The sequence below is a fragment of the Candida parapsilosis genome, contig 005806 (genome assembly GCF_000182765.1).
Source record: "Candida parapsilosis strain CDC317 annotated contig 005806".
Lineage (NCBI taxonomy): Eukaryota > Fungi > Ascomycota > Pichiomycetes > Serinales > Debaryomycetaceae > Lodderomyces > Lodderomyces parapsilosis.
In genome coordinates, this window is record NW_023503279.1 from 823,451 (window position 1) to 849,347 (window position 25,897).

Here is a 25,897-nt window from a genome sequence, read left to right on the forward strand (position 1 = left end):
TTTTGAAAGTGCCACGAACAAATGATTCAATAACGGGGTATCATGTTATCCAAACTCTCCACCCCAACTTGAGTAGTTCAATAAATAAATCTTATTACCGTCAGTTGAGCTTGAGAAAAGGTTTATCTCGCTTTGTCCCCAACAATGTAGCATTACCACCAGCTTACTAATTCGACCAAGAAACACAATAATCAAAAATTGTAGAAATAGGCGATGAAGCATGGCTAAATATGCTTTGTGATTCATGCAAGAGAAGTGACGACTCTGTATTGTTGTCACATGGTTAAATGACTGCAAGGCACAAACTTGAATTCCAAATGTGAAGCCAAGTCTAGACGCACGCTTTCGAGAAGAATTCTCAGTACACAAGAGATGGTCTGTGATTCTAAAATTCACGAGATTTCTACATTGATCAAGTAACAAGCTTATACCATACTTGCTTTATCTACAAAATTTTCTCCCATTTTATCTAGTACGAATAACTCCTGCTGCAATCAACATATTAACCTTTTTCGCAACTTCAGGATTTTTCATGTGCTCTTGTAATGCAGCTGGGTTATCTCTTGCTTGTGCCAAGATTCCTTGCATTACTGGATCCTGCAAAATTTGAACAATTTCGGGGTCCTTTGAAACCCTTTCCATGGTTTGTTCGGGGGTTTCACCATCAATAGCTTGGAATCTCTGAGTACTGGCTCTGGCAAATAATTGATCGATTTCATGCAAATTCTTTCCTCCCAATTTGGAATCCTTTTCACGAGCTTCATTAAGTGTCTCCATACAATGACCATACTCCTTCATCATCAATTGGGCATTGGCTTTTCTAATGTATGCCCTAATGAAATTTGGATCCTTTTCAATGGCAACATCACAATCTCTGATTGCATCGGGGAAAGACAAGAGTTTAACCAAGGCTGCAGCTCTATTGGAGTAACCCCTTGGATCTTCAGGAGCCCTCTTGATCATTTCACCATATGCTTTTACTGCATTTGGCCAATCTTGTTTGGTAAAGTACTCCTTGCCTTCCAAACGAGCTTCTTCTGCCTTCTCTGGGTTGATATATGCTTCTGCTTCCCTAGTCTTGATTTCCCTCTGTGTGCTTCTCAATTTGTTCAACACTTCAGGTGTACGGTGTTCAGTTAATGATTTATCAAAGTACTTGACTGCTTGCTCCAAATCATCTTTTTTCAAGTAAATGTTACCCAACCTAGCAAAAGCTTTGGCAATTAGTTTGTAATCAGCCCTCATATCTCTTCCTTCATCAACAGCCTTATTACAAGTTGCAATGGCCGCGTCGTAATCACCTTTTTCATATTCCGCTGCCGCGCGATTGTTTAAATAGGTGATATCTTTATGCAAATCCCAAGCCTTATCGTAGGACGAAATTGCTTCATCGAACTTGCGCTGTTTATAGAGTGTGTTGCCTTCTGCTTTTGCCTTGTCGGCAGCTTCCTTGTCACCTTGTTCTGCGCCCTTCATCTCCACGTCCCCCTCTTCATCAACTTTGGTTTCCTTTGAGTCCCTATCTTGATCTGCTTTTGATTCCTCTTTTGATTCAGTTTCCTTTTTTGGTTCATTTTCTTGCTTGGAAGAGTTGGGTTCACTCAGTGACGGGACATCGCCTGCATCAGATGGAAAATCCATATCAATGCCCATCAATGTTGCAATTATAGTCATCAATCTTGGATCAGATAAAAGTTGCGTTGCATTTGCCTTGGGATTAGCTTGAATCTGCTGCACTTTTGCAACCAAATCAGGATCCTTCATCAACTCACTTGTTTTTGGATTGCTCCTTAATTTTGTGATTAAATTAGGGTCGTTAAAAATAGCACCAAGTCCCATGTCACCACTAGAGTTTCGTGCTTTAATAGCATTTTCAACAGACTTCAATCCTTCCTTAGCTTGAGCATTGCTGGGGTCCAATGATAAACATTTCTCGTACGCCTTTTGGGCATCCTCCAAGTTTCCTAGACCGAATTGAGCGCCACCAACTCTGTTGTAACCTTTAGCCCATGATGGATTAATCTTTACACACTCATCTGCGTCTTTCAATGCTTGATCGTACTCTTTCAATGATGCATAAGAGCCAGAACGGTTGGAGTAAAGTACATGATTCGGTTCTGGTGAGGCCTCGATAGCTTTTGTGAATGCCTCGATTGCCTTTTCAAACTCTTTTGCAGCAAAGTATTTATTACCCTCTGCTTTGTACTCGTCGGCTGTGGTCATTGTAGGAACTTTGATGATGCAATTTGATTATCTCTTGGTGAGTGAGTTGCGATGTATTTTTGAAAATTAATCTCTCCTTATAAGACTGCGACAGTTTACAATTACTGAGTGTTTTTTTGTTGTTTTTTTTTTGCTAGAACATTCTTTGAGAAGCCGCTCCACATGCGGTGCTTCCCCCATCTACATTGAATTTTCTCAATTTACACCTTTATTACTCTAAAATACAATATTCAATCCAGCCCAATCACTACATCACTTAAAACTGGCCTCCACTGCTTCTTGAACTAAACTCAAGGGATATGCTGGACCAAAACCATGGCATTTCTCATTACCTTTCAATTTATCCATAACTTCATTAACATCAATGGTTGCCAAATCCAAATTTGCCTCTTCAGCTTTGATTTGTAAGTAATCCCACACGGCCCCAAGCGCTAGCAACTTTTCTCCTTCGATATTGTTGTATACTTTGTTTATGGATTCTCTTTTTACCTCATGATTCGTGCCACGCGTAATTTCGTCAATAAAATCATCTTGTGATTGCGGGAAATGAAACTTGTTAATGGGTGTCTTACTTGATATTAGCGAGCCTTCATTGGTTCTTAAAATCTCATTCTCAGTAGTAATTGACAAATTCTGCTTTCTAATCATTTCAAGTTGTTCCATCAACTTTTGCCTCTCTTCTTCACTTTGTAATAATTTAGCTTCCAATTCTTTTAACTTTGTCTCTTTACGCTCTCTAAATGCACGCTGTGCAGCCCTATTTTGAGCTTTCCTTTTCAACTGTAACTCCTCCTCTGTTAACTCAGAATCATCCTTAGCAATTAATATGGCATCCTCTTCATCCAACAACTGTCTCTTTGATTTCTTTTTGTTTCCTTTGATTTGCTCGCTCAAAACTTTCTTATCAATGTCGTAGTTTGCAGAAGTCTCTGAGGTACCCGGTGAAGCAAGATGATGGGGATTCACTTGCTGTGGAGAAAAGTTGTTGAGCTCGTAGCTTGTATTGCCCTGCTGAGAATCATGTGAGTGGGTTGTACTCTGTGGTGGTATATTGTGATAGGAAAAATCACCCTGTGAACCTGAAACAGGATATGTCACTGGTTGCTCTTGATACCCAAAGCTGTCATTAGTATGTTGAAAAGTTGTTGGATGATATTGAAATTGCTCAGTTTGTCCGAGCAATGTATCGCAAGGATCATTTTGTTGCTGGTTGAAAGAAGCAATATTTTCTTGGTTTAACTCAGCGAACTCGGCTTCTTCTAAACATGGATCACCTTGTTGTTTCAGGCTTGGAAAATTTGGTGTCAGATATTGATCGTTATTCCAAAACATAGGCGTAGTTTGGGCGTTGAATGACATTTGCTTGTGAAAAAGTGTGTGGTTTTGAGCTGGTATGTCTGTAAAATGAAACGTTAGCGTATTCAAGGGTATCAGTGTACAGTTCAACTTTAGATGGGTGAAATGGTGTTGATACAAAAGCGGCTTGATGAATGGGTTATTGTCTGTTAGAATCCTAAAGAAGAGTTTTGAAATTAGTCGTTGCAGTGTGACCTTTCAGTAAAAAAAAAGCAAGTCGTGGAATGATGTTCAAAAACAAAAGATAAAATCTTTTCCTTAGCCCATTAACACGACAACAAAATAACTTTAAATTTGTAGTTTTATAAACTGTGGAAGATCAGGAAGGGTTTGAGTAGGGCCAGAAATTGCACAACCAAGTGTGTGTAGACAGCTGCTTGTACTTGCAGCACAACTGGGATTTTTTTGGTGTTGAACTTTCGAAGCACAAGCACTTGATTGGAGTGAACATTGCACAATCTTTCTTCAACAAGCCCATGTGTGTAGCGTTGTGTTGTAACTGTATTTGCCAATGCTGTTCACAAATTATGGACCTTAAACAGATTAGCACTGTCAACTCTTCACTCACAAATGACTTTAACTTCATTTTTTTGCATCAATTTTTGGAACAAATATCGTTAATGGTAAAAGTACACTTCTTTTTTCTAAAAGTATCATCATTGTGCCCTATACTACCAACCAAATCCATTAAACCTCATCATGTAATATCGCTGTATGTCGTGTGGTTGTAGATTTTTGCAATCAGAAGTTTCGAATCTCACTTTACCACGTTTGGTGCGGCTCATTTTTCAGACATACCCGCCGATAAGCGAGGTATTGTTTACAAAACTACAACATATAAATAGGACCCTGTACCCCCCATCAATTTTTATTTGTTTCTTCTTCTTTTTTTATGTTGGCACTCCTTCACCATGATGGGCTCCCATTTTTTCACTGGAGTAGTCCTGGCCAGACATTACACTTACCACCCACTCAATTACGGATTCATCTATTGGCATTGGGTCGCACACGACTACTAAAAGACACGGCGATTTTAAAGAATTTTTTTTTTCAATCCCGTTGTAGGAGTCTTCGGCCCGGGAACCACCAGCTTCCTTAGAAATAAATGATATTCAGCGGTCTCATAACAACGGCACTGGTCAGCATGCCTGGAGATTTACCATTCGCACAAGGATTGAATTACAAGTGGTCATTTTGGTCCTGCGCTTTCGTTTCCCTCATTCGTTCATAAAATTTTCCGCTTTTGCAGCTGCACCCACTCAGGAAATTTTTTTTTTTTTCTTGACTGCAAAAATGCCGTTCGAATTGCTTTAACAATAAGACTGTTTAGCGCATGAAAATTTTCTTTTGCAGTTTCCCCATATGATTTGACATGAGTCAGTTTTCTCTTTTAAATCTCCTGATTCTAAAACACTGGAATAAAGTATCTTTTCACCAACTTTGACCAGTTTCAAATCCCTAATCTCTTCCAGATATGAGTTTAAAAGAAGAGTCTACAACAAGTAGGGAGATAAGCACAACTGAAATCAGCCCTTCAAGATGGAGCCGGTTCAAAGATTCTTTTAAAAGAGCCGAGGAACCAGAACTAGCTTCAAAGTGTTCAATTATTGACCTAGAAGCCAATGCCACAAAGGAAGGAGACTTGCATCGTGACCTTCAAAATAGACATGTACAAATGATTGCTCTTGGTGGGTCAATAGGAACAGGTTTGTTGATTGGATCTGGAGCTTCACTAAGTAAAGGTGGACCTGCCAGTTTGATTATTGCCTGGGGACTCGTGGGAACAATGGTGTTTTGTGTCATACATGCCTTGGGTGAACTATGTGTTGCTTTTCCAGTCAATGGTGCATTCTCCACCTACGCTACAAGATTTATTGACCCATCATGGGGGTTTGCTGTCGGTTGGAATTATGCCATCATGTGGTTATTTGTAATGCCGTTGGAGTTGGTTGCTGCAGCGATGTGTATAACTTATTGGAACGATGATATAAACCCTGCTAGTTGGGTTGCCATATTCTATGTTTTTATTTACGGCATTAACTTGTTTGGCGTCAAAGGGTATGGAGAAGCTGAATATTACTTGACCATTCTCAAAATAATTGCCATTGTTGGGTTTATTATATTGGGAGTGGTGTTGGTATGTGGTGGTGGTCCAACACACGAATTCATTGGGGGCAAGAATTGGCATGTTGAAAAAGGTGCATTTGCTAACGGGTTTAAAGGAGTTGCAACAACTTTTGTCACGGCTTCATACTCAATGGCAGGGTCGGAAATGGTGGGATTGGCAAGCGCAGAAACGAGAAACCCAAGAGAAACATTACCAAAGGCAATTCGCCAAGTGTTTTGGAGACTCATTTTGTTTTATTTCCTTTCATTGACGATGATTAGCTTATTAGTACCGTACAACTCACCAGATCTTCTTGGAGCCGGTACATCCTCCACTTCACCATTTGTCATTGCCATCAAAAATGGTGGCATTCACGCATTACCTTCAATTTTCAATGCTTGTATATTGATTTCAATCCTCTCTGTTGGAAACTCAGCTGTATTTGGTTGTTCACGTACGGTGCAATCATTGGGGTTACAAGGACTAGCGCCCCAAATTCTAGCATACGTTGATCGTAAAGGCCGTCCTTTGGGAGGATTGGCCCTCTCGGCATTGTTTGGTTTACTATGCTTCCTAGCGGCGTACAAGGATCAAGGAACTGTGTTTGACTGGCTTTTAAGTGTAGCAGGACTTGCTACAATCTTTTCCTGGTTCAACATTGCATTGTGTCATTTTCGTTTCAGACAAGCAATGCATGCACAAGGAAGATCTTTAGAAGAGTTGACATTTACTTCCATTACAGGCATTTTTGGCTCCATCTACGCAATGGGATTTTTGCTAGTAGTGTTGGGCATACAATTTTGGACCGCATTGTTTCCAATTGGTTCCAAGAATGCAGATGCAGAGCATTTTTTCCAAAACTATTTAGGAGCCGTTGTCATATTGGTCTTTTACGTTGGTCACAAACTATACGCTAGAACTTGGAAAATTTGCAAGAGCCTAAACGAAATTGATCTAGATACTGGCAGACGACAAGTGGATTTGGACTTGGTTCGTGCAGAACTTGAGGAAAAGAGATTGTTGAATAAGCAAAAGCCACTTTACAAACGGATATGGAATTACTGGTTTTGAAAAGATTAAATTTTTCATTGATATAACTTTAACTAGTAGATGTGATGGATTCTAAATTTCTAGCTTTTTTCTTTCCTACGTCTTTTGATAGCGAACGCTTTCTTTTGGCCGCTTTCACGGGCCTCTGTTCGCCTTCGATATAAACAGCAGACAGTAAGTCATACAACTTTACATTTTTGATTTGAATAAAGTGCATTGAGGGGTCGAATTCTGACCAATTTTTGCATATGGAAAAAAATTCTGCACAGGGATACTGTATATCTAGCTTTTTCTCGCCATCTTTTGTCAAATTTAGTTTCAATCCGATGTAAAGTTTAGTCAAATTTACTTCTATTGTACTATCTTCCGCTTTGGGTTCGTTCAAAGACACAAGTTGCGTGGCAATTTCATCACCTCGTGAAGTCCCGTATGCATTGACGATGGAGTGAACTTCTTCGTCAGATTTACATTGATACCCGTTTTCAAAAGACTTGACATAAGGATGTGCCAATTCGACTCCCTCAACCTGCTCTAACTTTTGAACCAATAATCTTAGCTTACTCTCAACCATACCGCTATATTTCAGGTGTTCCTCAGTGTTTGACTTTGTTGCGGCCACGACACACAAATAAAACTTGTACTTGTGGAAAAAATCATGCCTCTCTAATAAATCCGACCACAGCTTTTGACCAGATACCACTCCATTCATGATCTCCACACCTCTATCAAATTCGCTCATAATTATCTTCTGCGTTGAGCTAGTAATATTGTGTGTCGCACACATGGAGGGATACGCTGGAGTGATCACTGGCATCCTATGCTGTCTGTCCATAGCATATAGCCTCGGATTCCATACTCTTACCTGCAATGGCCCATCTTCGATCTGCTTTAAAAGCACAGGTTGGGGCCAGCTCCATTGTGAATATATTTGAAAGAATTTCTCTAGAATCACTGCACTAACCGCATTCGGATAGAGCTGACAAATACGAGCCACCAACATAGCCCAAGCAACACCTCCAGGAAAACCATAGACATTGGCGTATATGGCTCTCTGCTGTGCCCACATCTTTACAAATCGCAATGCATTTTTGAACACGGTCAGTTTAGGTACTAATCTCAATATTTCATCCGTGACACGAGTACCATTGAGTGCACGCATGTCTTTTTCATCGATATTTTTCAACAAGTTCTTATCGTCTAACGTCAAATCATGAGGAACTCTAGGAATGTCCAATTTGGCGAAGAGTAAATCAATCGAGATGCCCGCGAATTCCAATTTGATAATGGGAACGAATGCCTCCTTCACACAGTTGATCTCCTCAAGTTCCTGTCTACCTCTAAGAATTTTCTCGAAAACCGTGAAGAAATCATCTCTTGTGACGTGTCGTGGCACCACCACGAGTGCATCTATATCGGAGGAAGGACCATAGACCCCTAGTTTGTAAGAGCCGAAAGTGAATATCTTTCCGCCTGCGTCCTTTGCCATACCCTGAGACATATTTCTTTGAAGCGAAACTTCGTAAACAAATTGTTCTGTAAGCTTCTGAAGTGTGGTTAATACCTCAACTCGTTTTAACGTGGCAGATTCGCTTTCATATGAACCCCTTAATTTTAACTCCTTTATCAATAGGTCATTTAGCTCTTTCTCCTTCGATGTGGGATCCGATAAGGATATGGGAGGAGTTACTCCGTAAGACTGTGTGTTCATAGGTTGTATTTTCTTTTGGTAAAAGATTGAATCAGAAAAAATTTTCGACACCCAATTTGACGGAGAGAACAGAATGTCGTATCTAATCACCATGTAGAAACCACTTTCTCCCCAACCCCCTCCTTTTTGTGCCGCGACGTATTTAGCAGCATAGTAGTAATTCCTCTACAGACGTATCGCTAAATACAAGGGATAGTCAAACTACATTTTGTATACTATAATATATTTGCGCAGGAACTTTTGAACTTTCATGGAAGAAATATGTTTGCTTTTTCTTTTTTCCCTGCGAATCCCTGTGTTTTACAAAAATCTCAACACTTCAACCTGCTCTTCATAATAACATCAGCGCCAACAAGATGGGATTGACTTCTAAACTCGAAAAGCTTAAATTTGGCGATCACGAGAAAGCGGAATCTAAGCAAGCTATAGCAACCAATGCCAATGCATCCTCTGAAGGTGACACAGACGATATCGATGAAATGGACAATGAGGGGCAATCAATCTTGATGGGTATCATTGCACAATTGAGACCTGGCATGGACTTAACAAAAATAACTCTTCCAACCTTCATTTTGGAGAAGAAATCGATGTTGGAAAGAATAACGAACTTTTTTCAGATTCCAGATCTATTGCTTGAAGCCAACCACACCCAGGAGCCAGTAGCAAGGTTTGTTAATGTTTTGAAGTGGTACCTCGCTTCGTGGCACATTGCGCCAAAAGCAGTGAAGAAACCTCTCAATCCGGTACTTGGTGAAACATTTTCTTGTTATTGGAAGGATTTACCATACAACGCAGGTGATGCTTACTACTTGTCTGAGCAAACTTCTCACCATCCCCCAAAATCATCTTATTTTTATTTGGTTCCGAAAGAAAAGATCAGAGTTGATGGAACTGTCATTCCCAAATCGAAATTTTTGGGTAACTCCTCAGCTGCAATAATGGAAGGGTTAGGACAAGTCACGTTTGGAAACTGGAATGAAGAACAGTATGTATTGAGCCAACCAAACGTTTACGTGAGGGGAATACTTTTTGGTAAGATGAAAACTGAATTGGGCGACCATATGATTGTTAGATGCGAGGCTTTGGGACTCGAAGCTGATATTGAATTTAAGACCAAGGGCTTTATTAGTGGAACATACGATGCAATCGAGGGATTCATTAAGGAAATTGGTACCTCGAAAGAGTTGTTTCAATTAACCGGTAAGTGGAACGATGTCATCGATATCAAGGATTTGAGCACGGGAAAGAAACTGGTGCTTATTGACACCCACAAAACCATTCAAGTAAAACCTCAAGTCAGACCCTTAGAGGAGCAATCCGAGTATGAATCTAGAAGATTGTGGAAACCCACAACCGATGCTCTTGCACGGAGAGATCACTCCACGGCTACTGAGGAAAAGTTCAAGGTGGAGAATGAGCAGCGTGAGAAAGCAAAAAAGCGTTTGGAGGATGGTGTTGAGTTTCGCCCAAGATACTTTAGGCCAGTCGATACTCAAGATCATTCGTCTAAGGATTTGGGTGTTATTTTCAATAAGCACGTCAATCTTGCCGACTCACCAGAGGAATTGACCCAAAGTGTGTTGGCTACTGCTCCATTCCTACCAGGTCAGAAACACATTGAGAAGTTCGATATCCCGCCATACGTGGAGCATTCAGTACCAACAGGACACAGATAATTTTCGTCTCTGTAGGTGCACTTCGCCTGTCACAAATGGCCCCTAATTTCGATCGCTGGGTGGTGTCAAGTAACTTTTTAGACTGCTATACTTCTATTTTGTTTTTTGTTAGTACAAATTTCTTTGTTGTTCTGCACTACGTAGGTGTTTTTTCTTTGTGCGTGTACATTTCCTTTGAAAAATTGGTCAAAGAAAAAGCCGCTGTCGAAACATTCATTTACTATTAAGACACGATTTTAAAGTTGCGGCAAACCAACATGTTCAAGAATGAAAAATTGAGGAAGGAGGTTTATTCGCCACTGCTTTCGCTACTTAGCTGCATCAGATTGCTATCAGAAAATGGGAAAAACATAGGTGTTCACCACGCGTTAGTTCAAAGACTACACTCGTTTTCATATGACGAAATAGAGTTTTTCATTCCCCAGTTTATCCAGCTTCTTGTCCTGTTTGAAACTGACTCAATGGCCTTAGAAGATTTCTTATTGAGATATTGTGAAAACTACCATCATTTCAGTTTGATTGTCTTTTGGTGTCTACAGGCTTTTTTATTCGAACTTCGAAATGAGCCGGCTTCGTATGCATTCCAAACAGTGCGCAACTTCATCAATAAATTACAAAGTATCCTTTTTAATGTGGGCAACAGTGTATCAAGAAAAAGGGAATTTAGGGAAAACCTAGATCCTGCATTAGTGCTCAGTGGAGCTTTGCTATCATCATTCGCGTTGCCACTCGCTCATGATTACGTTACCCCAATAATAAAGTCACAAGCAAAACAACCAAAGTCTTTTGTATTCAACGTAGCTAATTTTCAAAAAAACTTAACTAAAAATCTCACATTAAAGAACCAGAAGATATCAGACGATCGAAAATTTGATGTCCCTGTGGAAGAGAAGCAAGCTTATGAGACAGGGGGTAAGATAATTGATTCTTCCAGATTTGGTAGAAAAGTTCCTCTGTATTTTCTGCTGGATGATTCAGAAACAAACACGACTGATGATGAAGACACGAAATTAACTTTCAAACATGGCTATTCCAAAGAAGCCGCGTTTTCCAATGTTGGACATACCTTGAAAATCAATACTACCATCAAACGTAAAAAGAGTTTTGGGAAAGATTTTAGCTCTTTGAGAAACGAGATGAATAGAAGCGCACAGTCCTTGCCTGATCTTACAAGGTCACACTCTAGACCTGATCTTTTATCAACAGAGTCAGAAATGGCTCTTCATTCCAGCAGGTACTCAACCGATGCAGGTACGAAAAGAATCAATTCCCCGAGTGCTTCCTCAAAGACCAAACTGTATCTGGAACTTGTCAAAATACTCAGGGTCAATTATTCCAAAAAGGAAACCGAGTTTATTATGTCGCTTCAAGATATTTCTATGAGGTTATCGCTGGTCCCCAAAGCTGCAAGATTGTCAGCGCTAAGGGCAGAACTAGCGATCATCAATGATACACTTTTGCCATCCGAGATTGATATTCCTCAATTATTACCGGTTACCAGTAACAAGAACAAGAAGTTCCATAAGATTTTAAAATTGAGTATCAATGAAGCTTGCGTGCTTAACTCAGCGGAAAGAGTTCCTTACTTGTTGTTAATCGAGTATTTAAGCGACGAGTTGGATTTCAATCCCTTTACTGAGTACAACCAAAAATTGATCAACGGAAAGCTTCAAGAGACCGAATCCAAGCGCAGTTATGAATCCAACAACAACGATACAGAGTCACTCGTATCGGATGTGAGAAGCATTTCGGCGCGAGATGGATTGAATGGCATTGCAAATATTGAAACAGACTTGGGGGAACTATCCATATTAGGATCGCGTAGAGAAAGTCGTGAATGGGTTAACTCAAAGTTGGGATCCATGTCTCCGAGGTTATCACAGGATGAACCGAGAAGCCCTTTACTTGGAACGTCTGGCACATCAAACCTTCCTGAATCGCTGGTTCTTGCCGATCAAATGCGAATTGCATCGGTGATGCTTCAACAGTTGGAGAGCTCGGGACAAGCCAATACGCAACAGTTTCTCGCCATAAAAAACCGGATTATTGACTCAATGATTTCGTTGCAAGATCAATTTGAAAGTATCGATTACGAGACGATGAAAGAGTTAAAGACGGATGAGCAAGATGCTGGTCAGCGAAAGCTTGAGAATGATTTTAAAATCAGCGAGGATTGGGCTTCCAAGAAACAAAGAATACGCAAGGCGAGTGCATATGGCCATCTTAGTAACTGGGATTTGTGCTCTGTGATCGTGAAGAATGGTGATGATTTGCCGCAGGAGGCTTTTGCGTGTCAGTTGATTACTATGATATCTAACATATGGAAGAAACATGGGATACTGTTTTGGACAAAGAGAATGAAGATCCTCATTACCAGTGCTAACGCTGGGTTAGTTGAAACTATTACCAATGCCATGTCGATCCATTCTATCAAGAAATCTTTCACCGAGTTATCGATTGCAAGCGGCTCTAACACGAGAGGAAGAATATTCACGTTGAAAGACTACTTTGAGAGGCTTTACGGAAATGAAAGTTCTCGGAAATATAGGCAAGCGCAGGAAAATTTCGCCAGGAGTTTGGCCTCATATTCGATAATTTGCTATGTATTACAAATTAAAGATCGCCACAATGGAAATATCATGCTTGATCACGAAGGTCATATTATTCATATCGATTTTGGGTTCTTATTAGGCAATTCTCCAGGATCGAATATCGGGTTTGAAGCAGCCCCATTCAAGTTGACAACGGAGTATGTTGATATATTGGGAGGCACGGAATCGGAGTTTTATAAACTTTTTGTCGAAGTTTGTCAAGATTGTTTTAAAGTCTTGAGGAAAGAGTCGGACCAAATAGTAAGTATAGTCGAACTCATGCAAAAGGATTCGAGCCTTCCGTGCTTCAACAACGGGGAAAACACTAGTGTGATGTTGGAACTGAGGCTACAATTGCTGTTGCCTGATGAGTCGATTAATCAGTTTGTTGAGACATCATTGGTGGGTAAGAGTTTAAACAGCATGTACACCAGGTTGTACGACCAATTCCAGATGGTAACACAAGGCATATACAACTAGTGTAATTTAGCCTCCGTGAAGCTTGGAGTTCATATCTGAAGGGTAATCACATAACATAGATTCCATCGTTAAGTAATCCGATGTTGGCAATATATATAAATGCCGTGGAACGATTTGCCTTACTTGAAAATCGATGGAACCAATTACTATTCAACTTCTAAGAAGCTTATGAATTGGGTTAAGTGGCACGAACTGGAAACTCATTGCCAATTACAAATTCCAAAAACGTTTTCGTTTCATGGACATAGGTACAAAACTTATGTAGCTAGCTGAATCGATAAAAGCGGCATGGCTCATACCAAGAAGATCAACATTGTGTTCGAAATTTGATGCTTTTAAGTAATGTCATCAGTTATTAGTGTAAATGAAAGGCATCAGCTAACATATGCCACACATTCGTATACGAGCAACTGATAGTTTGCACACTAGAATTATTAGTTATTGCAGTTATTTACTTTTCCTGAACTAGAGTATCAAACAAAGAATTCAGAGTTCCGCCAAATTGCTCTATTGAACGCGTCACGGGGGTTGCCCTTTTTTTTTTGTTGAGTGACTTTTGAAACACTAATATTAGGACTGAAAATATCACCTTCCTCCTCTTCTTCAGCGGTAAAGAATATATGCGAATTTCGTGAATGTGTGTTTCCGGTGCCAATGCGTGGTTATTCGTTCAGCTTTCCCAAGATAGAAAAAAACATTTTAAAAGGTGTAAAGGATTTCACAACCATTGACTCCTTCCCCATCCTGTCAATCAATGTAACACCTAAAAAAGTTGTTTCAAAGTTCGTACAGAATTCCCCATCGTTAGCAGAAAATGAAAACAAGTTTCGGTCAAGGAATAGTTTCATCATTGCAAGAAGCACACTTTCGAGTTTGCTCAAAGAAAATACATACGAACTTAAGATTGTATCGAAAGGTGTCTCCAACGTAAGTAACAACTGGTGTAAATAGTAAGAAAATGATACTAACTAATTTCAAGCTCTGGAGTCACGTCGACACGTCATTTAAAACATATTTTAAATATTTGTCTTTGATTGAGTCAATGTGGCACGACAAGAAAAGATCGTCCTACAACCTGATATTACGAGTGAACAAAGTGCACACACTTACAAATAGTGAACACTCCTCAAGTCCACTAAGTCGCGACAACAATGCGCATGATAGCATGCCACAACGGCACAGATTCAGGGTAAAGAAACTTAGTGGTCGAACGAAGAGACCCAAAATTCGAAATTATGAAAGTGGGTTCAAAATTAGTAGTACATCCTTGAGTTGCAATTATGGTATAGTCACTGAGGACATATTTAAATAAATCATTGAAGAGAATTTTGTAGCTCTTTCGCGTTTCAGATTTCCAACAAAAGTCATCGATCTTCATTATGAGAAGGGCAATGTCTTTCGAATAGCTTATACAACTATGCCAGCTTGAATGAGTTCCGAGTATTATAAAAGCAAAACGCTATTGGAGAATTTTACCGCTTTAGAGCAGCTAACCAACACCCCGCAAGAAAGTGACAATCATATCAAGTGGAGTAGTGAAGTGCGATAAGAGCCAAAACAGGTCTTGCAAGACCTATGGGTCTGTCGAAAGATCCTTGAATTAAACACATATACTAACGCGTTTTCTAGGATACATGTGGTCCTATAAACCCAAGGTTCGAATGGGGACTCGGTCAATTACCCAAGACCTTACATTCGTTTGGCTTGTGTCGAAATGGAGGATCGCGTTTCCGTCCCCACAAATTTCGAATCAAAATTTTTATTGTGGCAAGTTTTCTTTTTAGTGGGAACTTCTGTGACAAAAAATATCGTTTTTCAAGTTAAGGAATTGCATGAGGGTTGGGGCGCTCCAAAGAAACCACGCCAACAATCATCGTCGTCCCCGAAGGAGCTTCTTGTAAGAATTTTTCTCGTTAAACACTCCCCCCATCGTCGACAAAGGGAACTTATAGCATAGAGATGTGGCCTGAGTCCGTTGTAAATTCGAGTGTGTGTATGTCTTTTATATATGTTAATTTTTGACACCGAATGCAATGGGTTTATTTACAAACTCTCATTATGGTTCGCGAACAAAAGAATGAGAGGTAAAAAACATTAAGGAAACACGGACTTGGATGTGTATACGATATAAGGTCCACTGATCTAATATCATCAAGTCTTTTAATCGTAAATACGAAGAGTTGAGTTATTTGATAGATGAACTTTATAGAATTTTTTCGATGCTGAAGTACGTTTGGTTTTGATATTTTCTTACAGTCCGACAAGAATAGTTGAGACTATTGCAAGAAATGATAAATTGCGCTCTCAATGACGAATTGAATTTATAGCTGAGGCAGAAAGGGAAATCATACGCAAACAATCTAGTGTGCAATACAAACTAGTCATCATCTCGCCCCTTTTCATCGGTTTTGAAGGTCAGCATATGCCTCTTTTCTTTTGTGTCTTATGTAGACAGCTCTCCTTAAATAACGGTTTTCCCGACTAAAAGTAGCAAGTAACATTACAGATTCTTTGTTCAAGGTTTCATCTTTTGCAGCTTTTTGTAATTGACAAATTATTTCGGTTCCAGCTGTCAATTTTAGCACATTTTCGTATTGAAGTTTTTCAGCTTGCGTGAGAAAGTAGTCAAGATACTTCATTTTGCTATTGATATCCATTTGCTTAGATTGTACAATACCCATACTCATGGCGGGGAAAAATTGAACCAATTTTCGTTTCGATTTTTGGTAAAGTTTCAAGAGCTTGATGGCATTGGAAACATCGTCGAGAACCATTGTGTAGATGAGCCAATATTTTATCCAGTGAGTGGAAGTAGTCATCTGTGCCATTGTACTTTCGAGTATCTGTACCCGTGCATCGTTTTTTGCGACAAATCTGAAAACTTCATTCGACAATGACTTGAATATATATTCTTGCCCGGCCTTATCTTTGAAATAAGGCGAGTCCGTGTGATGTATTGCAGTGTATACACAGTCTAATGCATACGCCAAGTCAGAATTGCTGAGAAGAGACATTGTTTGTCCCATTGACCTTAGAGAATTATGCATAAGTGTCTTTTGCTCTTTGTTTAGAGCATAAAAGGATTTCTTGAATCCACCTTTGTTTGGAATGGTTTTCTTCAAAATAACATTTAGCACAACTGATATGAATGTTGGGTTAATTATTTTCGCTCGAAGCAACGTGGATCGAAATATTTCAAGTATTGTCCTTTTTGAGTTGATATTCGATGCCGCTAACAAAGTCAAGCTCTCAATGTTTACGTACTGTGATTTAGTGAATGCAGTGATAAGATATCGTGCAATCTTTTGATTGTTGTTAAAGTAAACAATCAATTCCAAAAATTGTGAAGCGTTTTGGAATTCAATTCCCATGACAATCTTTTCACTTTTCGATTTTCCGATTTGCTTCAACAATGGTAATACCGACGATTCATTTTCAAGTAATTTGTTGACACATGAAAAAAGAACCGGTAATTCGAGTTGCTTTCTTGAGACAAAATAAGCAGCTTTTAATTCTTCGTGATTTGATTCATTTACTAAAAGTTTGACGAGATAGTTGACAATCAGTCTTTGCATTGATGATAATTTGTATACCAGAAACACGGAGAATGGCGATACATCTGAGTGAAGCAAGTATATGGTGTCCATATCACTCAAGCGGACACCTCTTGACAAAATCTCCTTAATTGCATCGGTAAAGGGTATGATACCTTGGGGTCGGTGTGAAAAGTCCATGCAAGACCAGAATTCAAATTTGGGCAAGATTGAGCTAATCCAGCCTGGACGAATTAAAATATCAGGAAATTGCAATAAAATCTCTTGTACTTGAGAAGAGGTTGTCCCTTCATAATACAAAACTTTCATGGCTCGTTTCAAACATAAAATTGCTGAAGTAAGGTCTTTGCTTGAATATGCAAGTATATCATTAAGGTTTCGTAAATCATTAATTTCGTAATGAGTCTGTAGTATTTGTCGCACATCCACATCAAACGTGTAGTTCAATGCATCCAACACCAGTGCCTTGTACATTTCATTCTCTCCCATATTTGGTAGATTTATAACAAGGTCTATAACGGCAAAACTATTCTTTTGTGTTTGTAGAAATCTCTTTGTCGTCTCCAAGAACAAATCCAAGTCATCCAATGTATCTCCCATAAATAGATGCCAGCAGGCGGCATATTGTTGATGGTACAATAGCCTTTCTAGTAGTAACTTTTTGACTGAAAACCCAACGCCTGAGTCATAAAAATGAAGATAAAGACGTGGATCAATCAATACAGGATCATATGATAAGACAGTGAAAAGTTTGTTTTCAATATCGATGGACTTTTTCAAGTCACGGGCAAGATTCGGTACTTTGTTGATTATCCCTTGTACCGGTTGGTCCAACATTTTATCGTGCTGCTCGGTCAATAGGTTGGTGAAGTAAGTCGATAACTTCTCTGGAAGGGATTGAGTTGGGTTTTTGTCAAAGAATGTTGTTATCTTGGTGGAGTAAGTGCGGAGTATTATATGACGTCGTATGTAGGTGTTCAAAACAATAGCTCGGTGTTGTTTGAACCATCTTTGCATCACTGTAGTAACATTTAAGGACCCTTGGATATTGAATGAAGAGGGATGTAATTTTTTTTTGTTTTGTTTTGTTTTTTTTTTTTTTTTTACACTGAGATAACCTCCTAGCCAATGCTAACTTTAAGATATGGCACAAGTGATATGGAATACAGACATTGACGTCTACAATAGGACTGTTATTCCACTACTGATAGCACGGAGCATTGCCAACTACTTACCCATACAAGATCTTCTATCCTTTAGTTTAATATCGAAAAATGCTCATGAGGCTGTAAATGATCCCACACTTTGGGTTTCCATTTTAAAAGAGATGGGCGTATGGGACCACGCAAGGCAAGTCACCAAAGAAGATATACGGAAGAATGCAAAAATGCCGTATCTAGACAGCCCCTTGACATGTTTGGACTATGTCTATCGATCTTTAAAGAATGCCAAATATCAAACGTTAAAGATTCACAAGTGCTTGTTTCGGTACTACAACGACTTACTTGTGACCAAAAGCTACGACAACCTCAAGCTACTAAAAGATTTCCAAACCCCTGAAGATCAAGCAAAGATATTAACGAATTTGCTCAGCTACAACAGGGTTGATCATAATGAAGAATCTAGAGCTCTTGCTCACGATAAATTAAGTGATCTTTTTGAACAATTTGAAAATACATTGTTGCGAGAGTTGGAAATTCATTTTGATGTTGAGGACTATGAACAAACGAAAAGGTTTGTATTAATCTTGGTGTCGCTTAATAATCAACAAACATTGATTGATTTCTTCCTACAAAAGAGTATATTTGACGAGGATATGGAGATGTTTGGGCTAACGCCTTTGAATATTGATGACTACTTCGCCAACCAATGTATAAACACAGCATTATTTGATGACTTGATCGCAAACGTAGCCCTGGTGTTCAATAAACAATGCGAAATTATTGACAAGATATTTCCACAATCTATTCCTATGATGTACAAGGTGTGCGAGGAAATAATCTCGAACCAATTATCAGAGCTAGTACTATTTGTGTTTGAAACATCTAAAAAGCATGGTTTGTATTTGAATACTGTGCCATTCTTGTATGAAAAGTTGACCGTCAATTTGATTAAAGCATTGGTTCCTTCCAACAATGTTGGCGACTTTTATCACAAATTGGTTGCTGAGTTGATTGATATGATGTTTGAATCTTTTGCCGCCGAGTACATGCGAGAAGAAGTGGCTCAGTTTCGTGTCAATGCTCAAGAGAAATTAATCAAGTGGAATGAGCAAATATTACAACGAGAAGCAGAGACGTCACTGAAGATTCTTGAAAGTGTCAAGATTGAGTCTAAAAATGATTTCTTAACCTCATTTAAGAGTGTATTTGCCATCAGCTCCGCCAAAGATCCAGTGTCTAAGGAAAACTTTACTGAGATGCAAGCAAAAGCCAAGATATTATCCGAAAACATTAGATCCTTGAACAAGATTCTTAGTCCTGAAGTTGTACTTGAAATTATAAACAATGCAACAACTTCATTGAACCGTCTTTTAACCTTCAAGGACTTCACAATTGCATCTTTGAGAAACGACATTTTTCTGTCAACGCAAGAGATATTCATTGATGTGATGGATACAATTGGCATTGAGCATTTGACACCAGGTTTTGAAAAAGCTTTGACATATTTGCAAACGTATAACCCCAACTCTTCAACATACACGACACAACATAACGAAAAATTTGCAGAACCAATTGTGCTATTTTTTGACTTGATCAATATGGCAGACGTAATTATCCAAATGGTGGACTTCTTTTACAAAGAGGAAATGTTGAACAAGAAGATTGTCAAACATGAAAACAGTATATTGAACCCTTCACTTCAGAGTAAAAAAAAACTTGAGGCTTTGGTTGACAAGAATGTTGCTGATGGTTTGAATGTTGGAATTGAGTTGCTTGTTCATCAAATTGAGACCACGTATCAAGAATTACTACTAGACACTGATTATAATCCTCCTTCTGACTCGGTAATGAGTCTCGGTCCAACAAATGCGGCCCAGAAAGCCACTAGTATCCTCGAAGAGAATATGAACCTTCTTGTCGATAGTGCCGATAAATCCGTTGTTGATGTGTTTCAACAAGAAATTGCTGAAAGATTCTTTCAAGTGATTGTCAAGTTGTTGAAGAAACGTATGATATCAGTTGCTGGAGCAACAAATTTGATTTCAGATTTGAACTTATACTATGAGTTCATGTTGGAACATATAAAATCAAACAAGAGACTAATAATGCCGTTGTATCAAGCACTAAAGAAGATTGGCAATTTGTACCTCATTAGTGGTGACGACTCAAAATCGATCGGAAAGTTGGTTAGCGACTTGTCCAAATTCAACGGTATATTTGGACAAGAAGAGATTTACGAGTTTGTTCAAAGACGAGAAGACTGGCCATTGATTAAAAGACATGTGGAAAAGGTTATGTATGGGTTTGGATTTGGTGATTGTGCAATTATGTAGGACAATAGAATCTCTAGTTTTTTGCATCATCTCGAAAACAAAAGAAAAAAAATTCAAAACACCAGGAATTGCAAAACTAGTACTCCACTGAATATCTACACTTAGCATGATGACAAACTGAATATGTATATTAGAACTCCTTTACGACGAATACTACGATCCCTACCAGGAAGCTTTACCTGCACGCGACGTGTAACCACGAATTCGCCAAGCTACGACACTGCATCTGCTCGCATTCAACATCTATCGGAACTCAAATCGACATATGAGATAGTAAAAAGCTTAAAAGACGTTTATTCGACAATCGACTCCACGTTTATTCAAGATATTGCTGCTACCTACAAAGAAGAGAAGCTACCGTTGAATGTATTGCGTAATGAGAAGTTGAAGGAATATATACTAAAAGATTGTTGTGAACTCGTATTGAAGGATGATGCCAATTTGATTAAAAATAGTTTCAAGATATTACAACGAACTGGAATTCTTCCGAGGTATGAGTCTCAAGGTGTGGATGCAGCCAGCTTAAGGATGGAGTTTTTGCAATTTATGATGAATGAGAATCGTATATCATTGGCGACTATATGTATTTTAAGCTTCACTGATCATGACATCAACGTGCCTTACTCGACGACAAAGTTGTTTATCGATGTCATAAGCTCCAGCCCGTTTCGAGATTTTTCCACGAATGCCTATTGTTTGTTACAGGTACTTCGAATTACTACTCGAATAGACCCTACAGAGTTATTTACTAGTTTGATGTACTTGAGTTCAAATGTTAACGGCAACTATTTTGCAAATCATTTGTTTTTCAAATGCATCGAAGATGGCTTGTTTTTCGAAATGTCGTTTGCGCAGCAACACAGTGTCATACTTTCAATGTTGGAGGTCAATTTGGAAAATAATGATGCTTTAATGGCAACAAAAATTTGGAGAATAGCGAATCCAATCGTCTTGAGGAGTACTCCATCAAGGAGTCAAGTCTTGTCATATGTGGAAAAGTTGACCACAGCATTTCAACTTTATCATGACAAAAACATTATTGAGAAGGAGCTAGACCAGTTGCCTGCTTGTCTAGACACTGAGTTCATGATTGATTACAAGCTTTCATTTTATTCACAACACTCGCGTGATAAATTTGATGCGTTGGTGAATATACTTCGCAGTCCACTACGAAGATCATCGCTCACCGCTTTACTCAAAAGTTTCATTCACCTACGAGATGAAGCCAATGCGGAGAAGATTATGGAAACGATTTTTGCACATTCAAGTATAAATTGTGAGGAATTATACACGATTGTGGAGAAATTACTACAACAAAATAAAATTACCGAAGCTACATCGATGATACGACGAATGAGTTTGGAGACTACCAAAAGGAGTTATTTGAGTGTATTTAAACACACGTGGAAAAATAAAGACCAAGTGTTTTTTAAAGAGTTGTATTTAAAATTTATGCAATTGGATTGTGACGACCAAGTGCTAGAGGCGTTCACCATTGAGCTCATCAAAGCAATTTCATCCATCAATAACAGGCAAGCCATTCGATACTATACAAAGTTCTTGAAAAAGGTTGATTTCCAACCATACAAAACAAATGAATTTTATCAACAGATTGATTTCAGGCGGTATGGGTTTTTAGATGAGTTTGCTCAATTAATTCGTCTAACTCCGTTTGGAATGGTGGAGTGCTTGAAAGTGATGTCCAAGCATGCAGTTAATGATGGCGATGATATAAGTTTGAGATGGTGTATTGAAGAGTTTAGGAAAAGTGGGTGGCGTGTGGATACCATTATGGACTACTTGGAGTATTTTGATGGAAACGGATATTTGAGGAAAACATTAAAACCAAGGGCATTTGAATAGGCGTTATGAAAGTGCACTTTTCGTGCATGTATATATATATATATTTACAAGTTAGCTATAGCATTTGCGTATCTCCACCTTACTTGAACCTCTTTTTATCAGCTTTCCTATCGTACAACTTACCACCACCAACAATTTCCTCAGCATTTTCACCCATCAAATCAAACAATTCTTGGTCTCTTGCTTTGTTCAATTCCTTCTCTTTCGACTTTAATGCTTCTTCTTCCTCCAATGACAACTCCTTCTCTGCTTCTGTATTCTTCATTTCTTTGCCACTTGCAGTTTCCACTTCACCACTGAAACCAGCATACTTACTTCTAAACTTACCAATTTTACCAGTCGCTGTTAAATCAGACGTATCCAAATCAGCTCTATGTGGATTCCATCTTAAACTATTCCTTTGATCATTAATCATTCTAATCTCGTCCTTGGGAGCTTGCGATCGACGCTTGATTACGGACCCATCACTAAGTTCAACTAATGTGTCAAATTGATACATTATAGCTGGACGTGCTTTGCCTAGTTTGATCTTACGCATAACTCTCCGCGAAGATAGATTGACTTCCCCAACCATTGATATTGTTTGTTTGTTTCTGGTTTGCTGGAAAGTTCCAGCATTTATTATGACTCTGTTGGGAATTATTCGAGACAACATGGTGGATTCTGTATACTATATAGCTCAGCAGTTTTTCAGTGGTGCTTGTGTGCTTATAGTTGAAAATTTTTTTAGATAGTGGAGGAGGGTTGGTAGTGCACTAGTTCCCAAATCGGAGCGCTCAGTCTAACAATTTTTTTCTCTCATCATCAACTTTTCCACCATCTTCTATTCACAAAGGAAACCCAGATTTACTTTACCTCTTTACTCAATTGTCACCACAGCATAGCCCAACTGCAATGGCATTTTCTAACCAGACACCAACAATTGTTGTCTTGAAAGAAGGGACCGACACGTCTCAAGGAAAAGGGCAGATCATTACAAATATAAATGCTTGTCTAGCAATACAAGATACATTGCGTCCAACATTGGGTCCCTTTGGATCTGATATTCTTATAGTATCATCGAATGGGAAAACCACCATATCAAATGACGGAGCTACAATTTTGAAATTGTTGGACATTGTCCACCCAGCAGCACAAATGTTGGTTGATATTTCTCGATCACAAGATGCTGAAGTTGGAGATGGAACTACTTCAGTTACCATTTTAGCCGGAGAGTTGTTAAAAGAAGCCAAGGGATTCATTGAAGATGGCGTAAGCTCATACTTGATTACCAAGGCATATAGAAAGGCTTGTGAATTGTGTGTTGAAAGGATTAAAGAGATTGCTGTTGATGTGAAAAAGGAGAACGAGGAGGAGTTTAGACAATCATTGGAGAAATGTGCCACAACTGCAATGTCATCGAAATTGATTAGTAGCAATTCAGAATTTTTCACCAAGATGGTGGTTGATGCTGTTTTAAGTCTCGATCAAAATGACTTGGATGAAAAATTAATCGGTATTAAAAAAGTGCCTGGTGGTGCTTTGGAAGAGAGTTTGTTCATCGATGGTGTTGCGTTCAAAAAGACTTTTTCGTACGCTGGATTTGAACAACAGCCTAAACTGTTTGTAAACCCAAAGATTGTTGCATTGAATGTGGAATTGGAGTTGAAGGCGGAAAAGGATAATGCAGAAGTGAGAATCGACCAAGTCAAGGACTATCAAGCAATTGTTGACGCAGAATGGCAGATCATTTTGAACAAATTGGAAGCAATTGTTGCTTCTGGAGCTAATATTGTATTGTCGAAATTACCAATTGGTGATTTGGCTACCCAATACTTCGCTGACAGAGATATATTTTGTGCTGGTCGTGTGAGTAGTGAGGATATGGATAGGGTGATTCAAGCAGTGGGAGGACACATTCAAAGTACTTGCTCCAAAATCGAGCCTCTGGATTTGGGAACTTGTGAGAAATTTGAAGAAGTGCAAATTGGTGGTGAACGATACAATATCTTTAAAGGATGTCCACAAGCCAAAACTTGTACATTAATATTACGTGGTGGTGCTGAACAAGTTATTGCCGAAGTGGAAAGATCATTACATGATGCCATCATGATTGTTAAGCGTGCCATTAGTCATCATCAAATTGTTGCTGGCGGTGGTGCGATTGAAATGGAGTTGTCTAAATACTTGCGTGACTATTCACGAACCATTGCTGGGAAACAGCAATTGATTATTGGTGCATTTGCTAAAGCATTGGAAGTTATTCCTCGTCAATTGTGTGAAAATGCAGGACTTGATGCCATTGAATTGTTGAACAAGTTGAGAAGTGCTCATGCCAAGGGTGATATTTGGTGTGGGATTGATTTCCAATTGGAAAATATTGGTAACAATATGAAGAGTTTTATATGGGAACCTGCATTGGTTAAAATTAATGCTATTGAATCAGCGACTGAAGCTGCTACTTTGTTACTAAGTATTGATGAAACTATAACGAATGATCAACAAGGTGAGCAAGGTGGTGCTCCACAAGGTAGGGGAAGAGGCGCTTTTTAGGTGGTGAGGTAGAAGAATTATCGAAATGTATAACTTCGTTGCAATGTACTTGTAAATTCTCATGGTGAGTTTGGTATACAGCAAACCATGGATTGCGTGTAATCTGTACGTGGTTGTGTTAAATCCAGAGAGTGTTTCACGCGTCTCAAGGGATTGGAACAACACGTTTTGGCTGCTGGAGTAAATGATAACAACATGTAAGCGTCATCTTCTCCCTTTCCAATTCCTAATGCTTTTTTTTTTACAAAATTGCGCGATTGTGCCTTTATAAATACATTTCGTACATTTGTTGGTGACATTGAAAGGGCTGTAATTACACCTCATTAATGGATAATAAACGCGTTATTTTTTGCGTCCTTTCGCAGAGAAGTGTGCTTTTACACTTTTCACGTTTTTGCAACCAAAAAAAAAACTGATGTTCCATTGTGAAGGGCACAGTTCTGTTGTCTATGTATTCAGAATAGACCACTACCGAATTGTAAAGCTGGTCTATCTGTCATCGATAGCACCATAAAGTAGGGTCATATATGCCACCGGAAAACTCCAGTTCTGCACTGTAATCAGATCCACAGATTTGCTAATTCTGGGTCAAGAAGGACACATATGACATGCACTTATGCCACACGTCTGCATTAATTGCCCCGTGCTGTGAATAAGCTTCCCTTTAATATTTCTTTGTATGAGCTTATGCCGTGCTTTGAGCTTGTCACTTCATCTCCATTTGGGCTAAAAATAAAAACAAGCACGCGACATTCCTTTTTGGTAAAGTTACACAATAATCGAGGAAGGGGATGTCACAAGATGAGTGTTTGTGACATTAACCTTGTTTGTGACATTCGCGAGAAAATTCCCAAACGCAAAATATCTTTCGCCAATTTCCATACACGAATTGGTACCACGCCACGAGCCGCATTCGCAACACAACTACTTCGAGACATTACGAGTAACTCGAATGGATCATATAGTGATTTGTTAAAAGTCTGTCATTTTATCAATGTTTTCAATAACTATCACAACATTCAAAAAGAGCATTTGTACACGCTTTCAGTGACAATAGTCTCAAGCGTTTCCTTTGTTTGGGAATGAAATGGGTGAATCTATAGAGTTTCTAATCGTCTTACCTTTTGAGCCAACCCTTTCTTAGAGTCCCCCTACTAAAAAATAGATCCATAACGCGGGAATCAAAGACTAAAGGGGGACATGCATTAAAGGGGGGAAAAGGCAGGTTGGTATTGTTTACATTTTCTCTTCAGTTTATTGT

General features: G+C 38.9%; 12 protein-coding genes and 1 pseudogene across 13 annotated transcripts; 8 read left to right on the plus strand and 5 right to left on the minus strand. All coding sequences in view use genetic code 12, as the record gives it.

The window, feature by feature from the left end:
* Positions 1-465: 465 nt before the first annotated feature.
* STI1 (Hsp90 cochaperone) lies at positions 466-2,223 on the minus strand (the record flags this gene model as incomplete). Its single annotated transcript, XM_036807732.1, has 1 exon — positions 466-2,223. The coding sequence occupies one exon, from the start codon at positions 2,221-2,223 to the stop codon at positions 466-468; it is 1,758 nt and encodes a 585-aa protein (XP_036664540.1).
* Positions 2,224-2,475: 252 nt separating this feature from the next.
* Positions 2,476-3,582, minus strand: FCR3 (Fcr3p; the record flags this gene model as incomplete). Its single annotated transcript, XM_036807733.1, has 1 exon — positions 2,476-3,582. The coding sequence occupies one exon, from the start codon at positions 3,580-3,582 to the stop codon at positions 2,476-2,478; it is 1,107 nt and encodes a 368-aa protein (XP_036664541.1).
* A 1,471-nt stretch (positions 3,583-5,053) lies between these two features.
* HIP1 (Hip1p) lies at positions 5,054-6,757 on the plus strand (the record flags this gene model as incomplete). Its single annotated transcript, XM_036807735.1, has 1 exon — positions 5,054-6,757. The coding sequence occupies one exon, from the start codon at positions 5,054-5,056 to the stop codon at positions 6,755-6,757; it is 1,704 nt and encodes a 567-aa protein (XP_036664542.1).
* Positions 6,758-6,785: 28 nt separating this feature from the next.
* On the minus strand, positions 6,786-8,444 carry PAP1 (polynucleotide adenylyltransferase; the record flags this gene model as incomplete). Its single annotated transcript, XM_036807736.1, has 1 exon — positions 6,786-8,444. One exon carries the CDS (start codon positions 8,442-8,444, stop codon positions 6,786-6,788), a length of 1,659 nt encoding a protein of 552 aa, XP_036664543.1.
* Positions 8,445-8,800: 356 nt separating this feature from the next.
* On the plus strand, positions 8,801-10,120 carry OBPA (oxysterol-binding protein related protein; the record flags this gene model as incomplete). The annotated part of the gene is made up of 1 exon (XM_036807737.1): positions 8,801-10,120. The coding sequence occupies one exon, from the start codon at positions 8,801-8,803 to the stop codon at positions 10,118-10,120; it is 1,320 nt and encodes a 439-aa protein (XP_036664544.1).
* Positions 10,121-10,377: 257 nt separating this feature from the next.
* PIKA (1-phosphatidylinositol 4-kinase) lies at positions 10,378-13,191 on the plus strand (the record flags this gene model as incomplete). The annotated part of the gene is made up of 1 exon (XM_036807738.1): positions 10,378-13,191. One exon carries the CDS (start codon positions 10,378-10,380, stop codon positions 13,189-13,191), a length of 2,814 nt encoding a protein of 937 aa, XP_036664545.1.
* A 654-nt stretch (positions 13,192-13,845) lies between these two features.
* On the plus strand, positions 13,846-14,503 carry MTLA2 (Mtla2p; the record flags this gene model as incomplete). The annotated part of the gene is made up of 2 exons (XM_036807739.1): positions 13,846-14,118; positions 14,171-14,503. 2 exons carry the CDS (start codon positions 13,846-13,848, stop codon positions 14,501-14,503), a joined length of 606 nt encoding a protein of 201 aa, XP_036664546.1.
* A 117-nt stretch (positions 14,504-14,620) lies between these two features.
* Positions 14,621-15,289, plus strand: CPAR2_303600 (annotated as a pseudogene; the record flags this gene model as incomplete). Its single annotated transcript has 1 exon — positions 14,621-15,289. A coding segment is annotated over one exon (669 nt).
* Positions 15,290-15,590: 301 nt separating this feature from the next.
* CPAR2_303610 (uncharacterized protein) lies at positions 15,591-17,762 on the minus strand (the record flags this gene model as incomplete). The annotated part of the gene is made up of 1 exon (XM_036807740.1): positions 15,591-17,762. The coding sequence occupies one exon, from the start codon at positions 17,760-17,762 to the stop codon at positions 15,591-15,593; it is 2,172 nt and encodes a 723-aa protein (XP_036664547.1).
* Positions 17,763-17,889: 127 nt separating this feature from the next.
* On the plus strand, positions 17,890-20,241 carry RCY1 (Rcy1p; the record flags this gene model as incomplete). The annotated part of the gene is made up of 1 exon (XM_036807741.1): positions 17,890-20,241. The coding sequence occupies one exon, from the start codon at positions 17,890-17,892 to the stop codon at positions 20,239-20,241; it is 2,352 nt and encodes a 783-aa protein (XP_036664548.1).
* A 123-nt stretch (positions 20,242-20,364) lies between these two features.
* On the plus strand, positions 20,365-22,104 carry CPAR2_303630 (uncharacterized protein; the record flags this gene model as incomplete). Its single annotated transcript, XM_036807742.1, has 1 exon — positions 20,365-22,104. The coding sequence occupies one exon, from the start codon at positions 20,365-20,367 to the stop codon at positions 22,102-22,104; it is 1,740 nt and encodes a 579-aa protein (XP_036664549.1).
* Positions 22,105-22,183: 79 nt separating this feature from the next.
* On the minus strand, positions 22,184-22,759 carry MRPL36 (mitochondrial 54S ribosomal protein bL31m; the record flags this gene model as incomplete). Its single annotated transcript, XM_036807743.1, has 1 exon — positions 22,184-22,759. The coding sequence occupies one exon, from the start codon at positions 22,757-22,759 to the stop codon at positions 22,184-22,186; it is 576 nt and encodes a 191-aa protein (XP_036664550.1).
* Positions 22,760-22,998: 239 nt separating this feature from the next.
* CCT7 (chaperonin-containing T-complex subunit) lies at positions 22,999-24,636 on the plus strand (the record flags this gene model as incomplete). Its single annotated transcript, XM_036807744.1, has 1 exon — positions 22,999-24,636. One exon carries the CDS (start codon positions 22,999-23,001, stop codon positions 24,634-24,636), a length of 1,638 nt encoding a protein of 545 aa, XP_036664551.1.
* Positions 24,637-25,897: the final 1,261 nt, after the last annotated feature.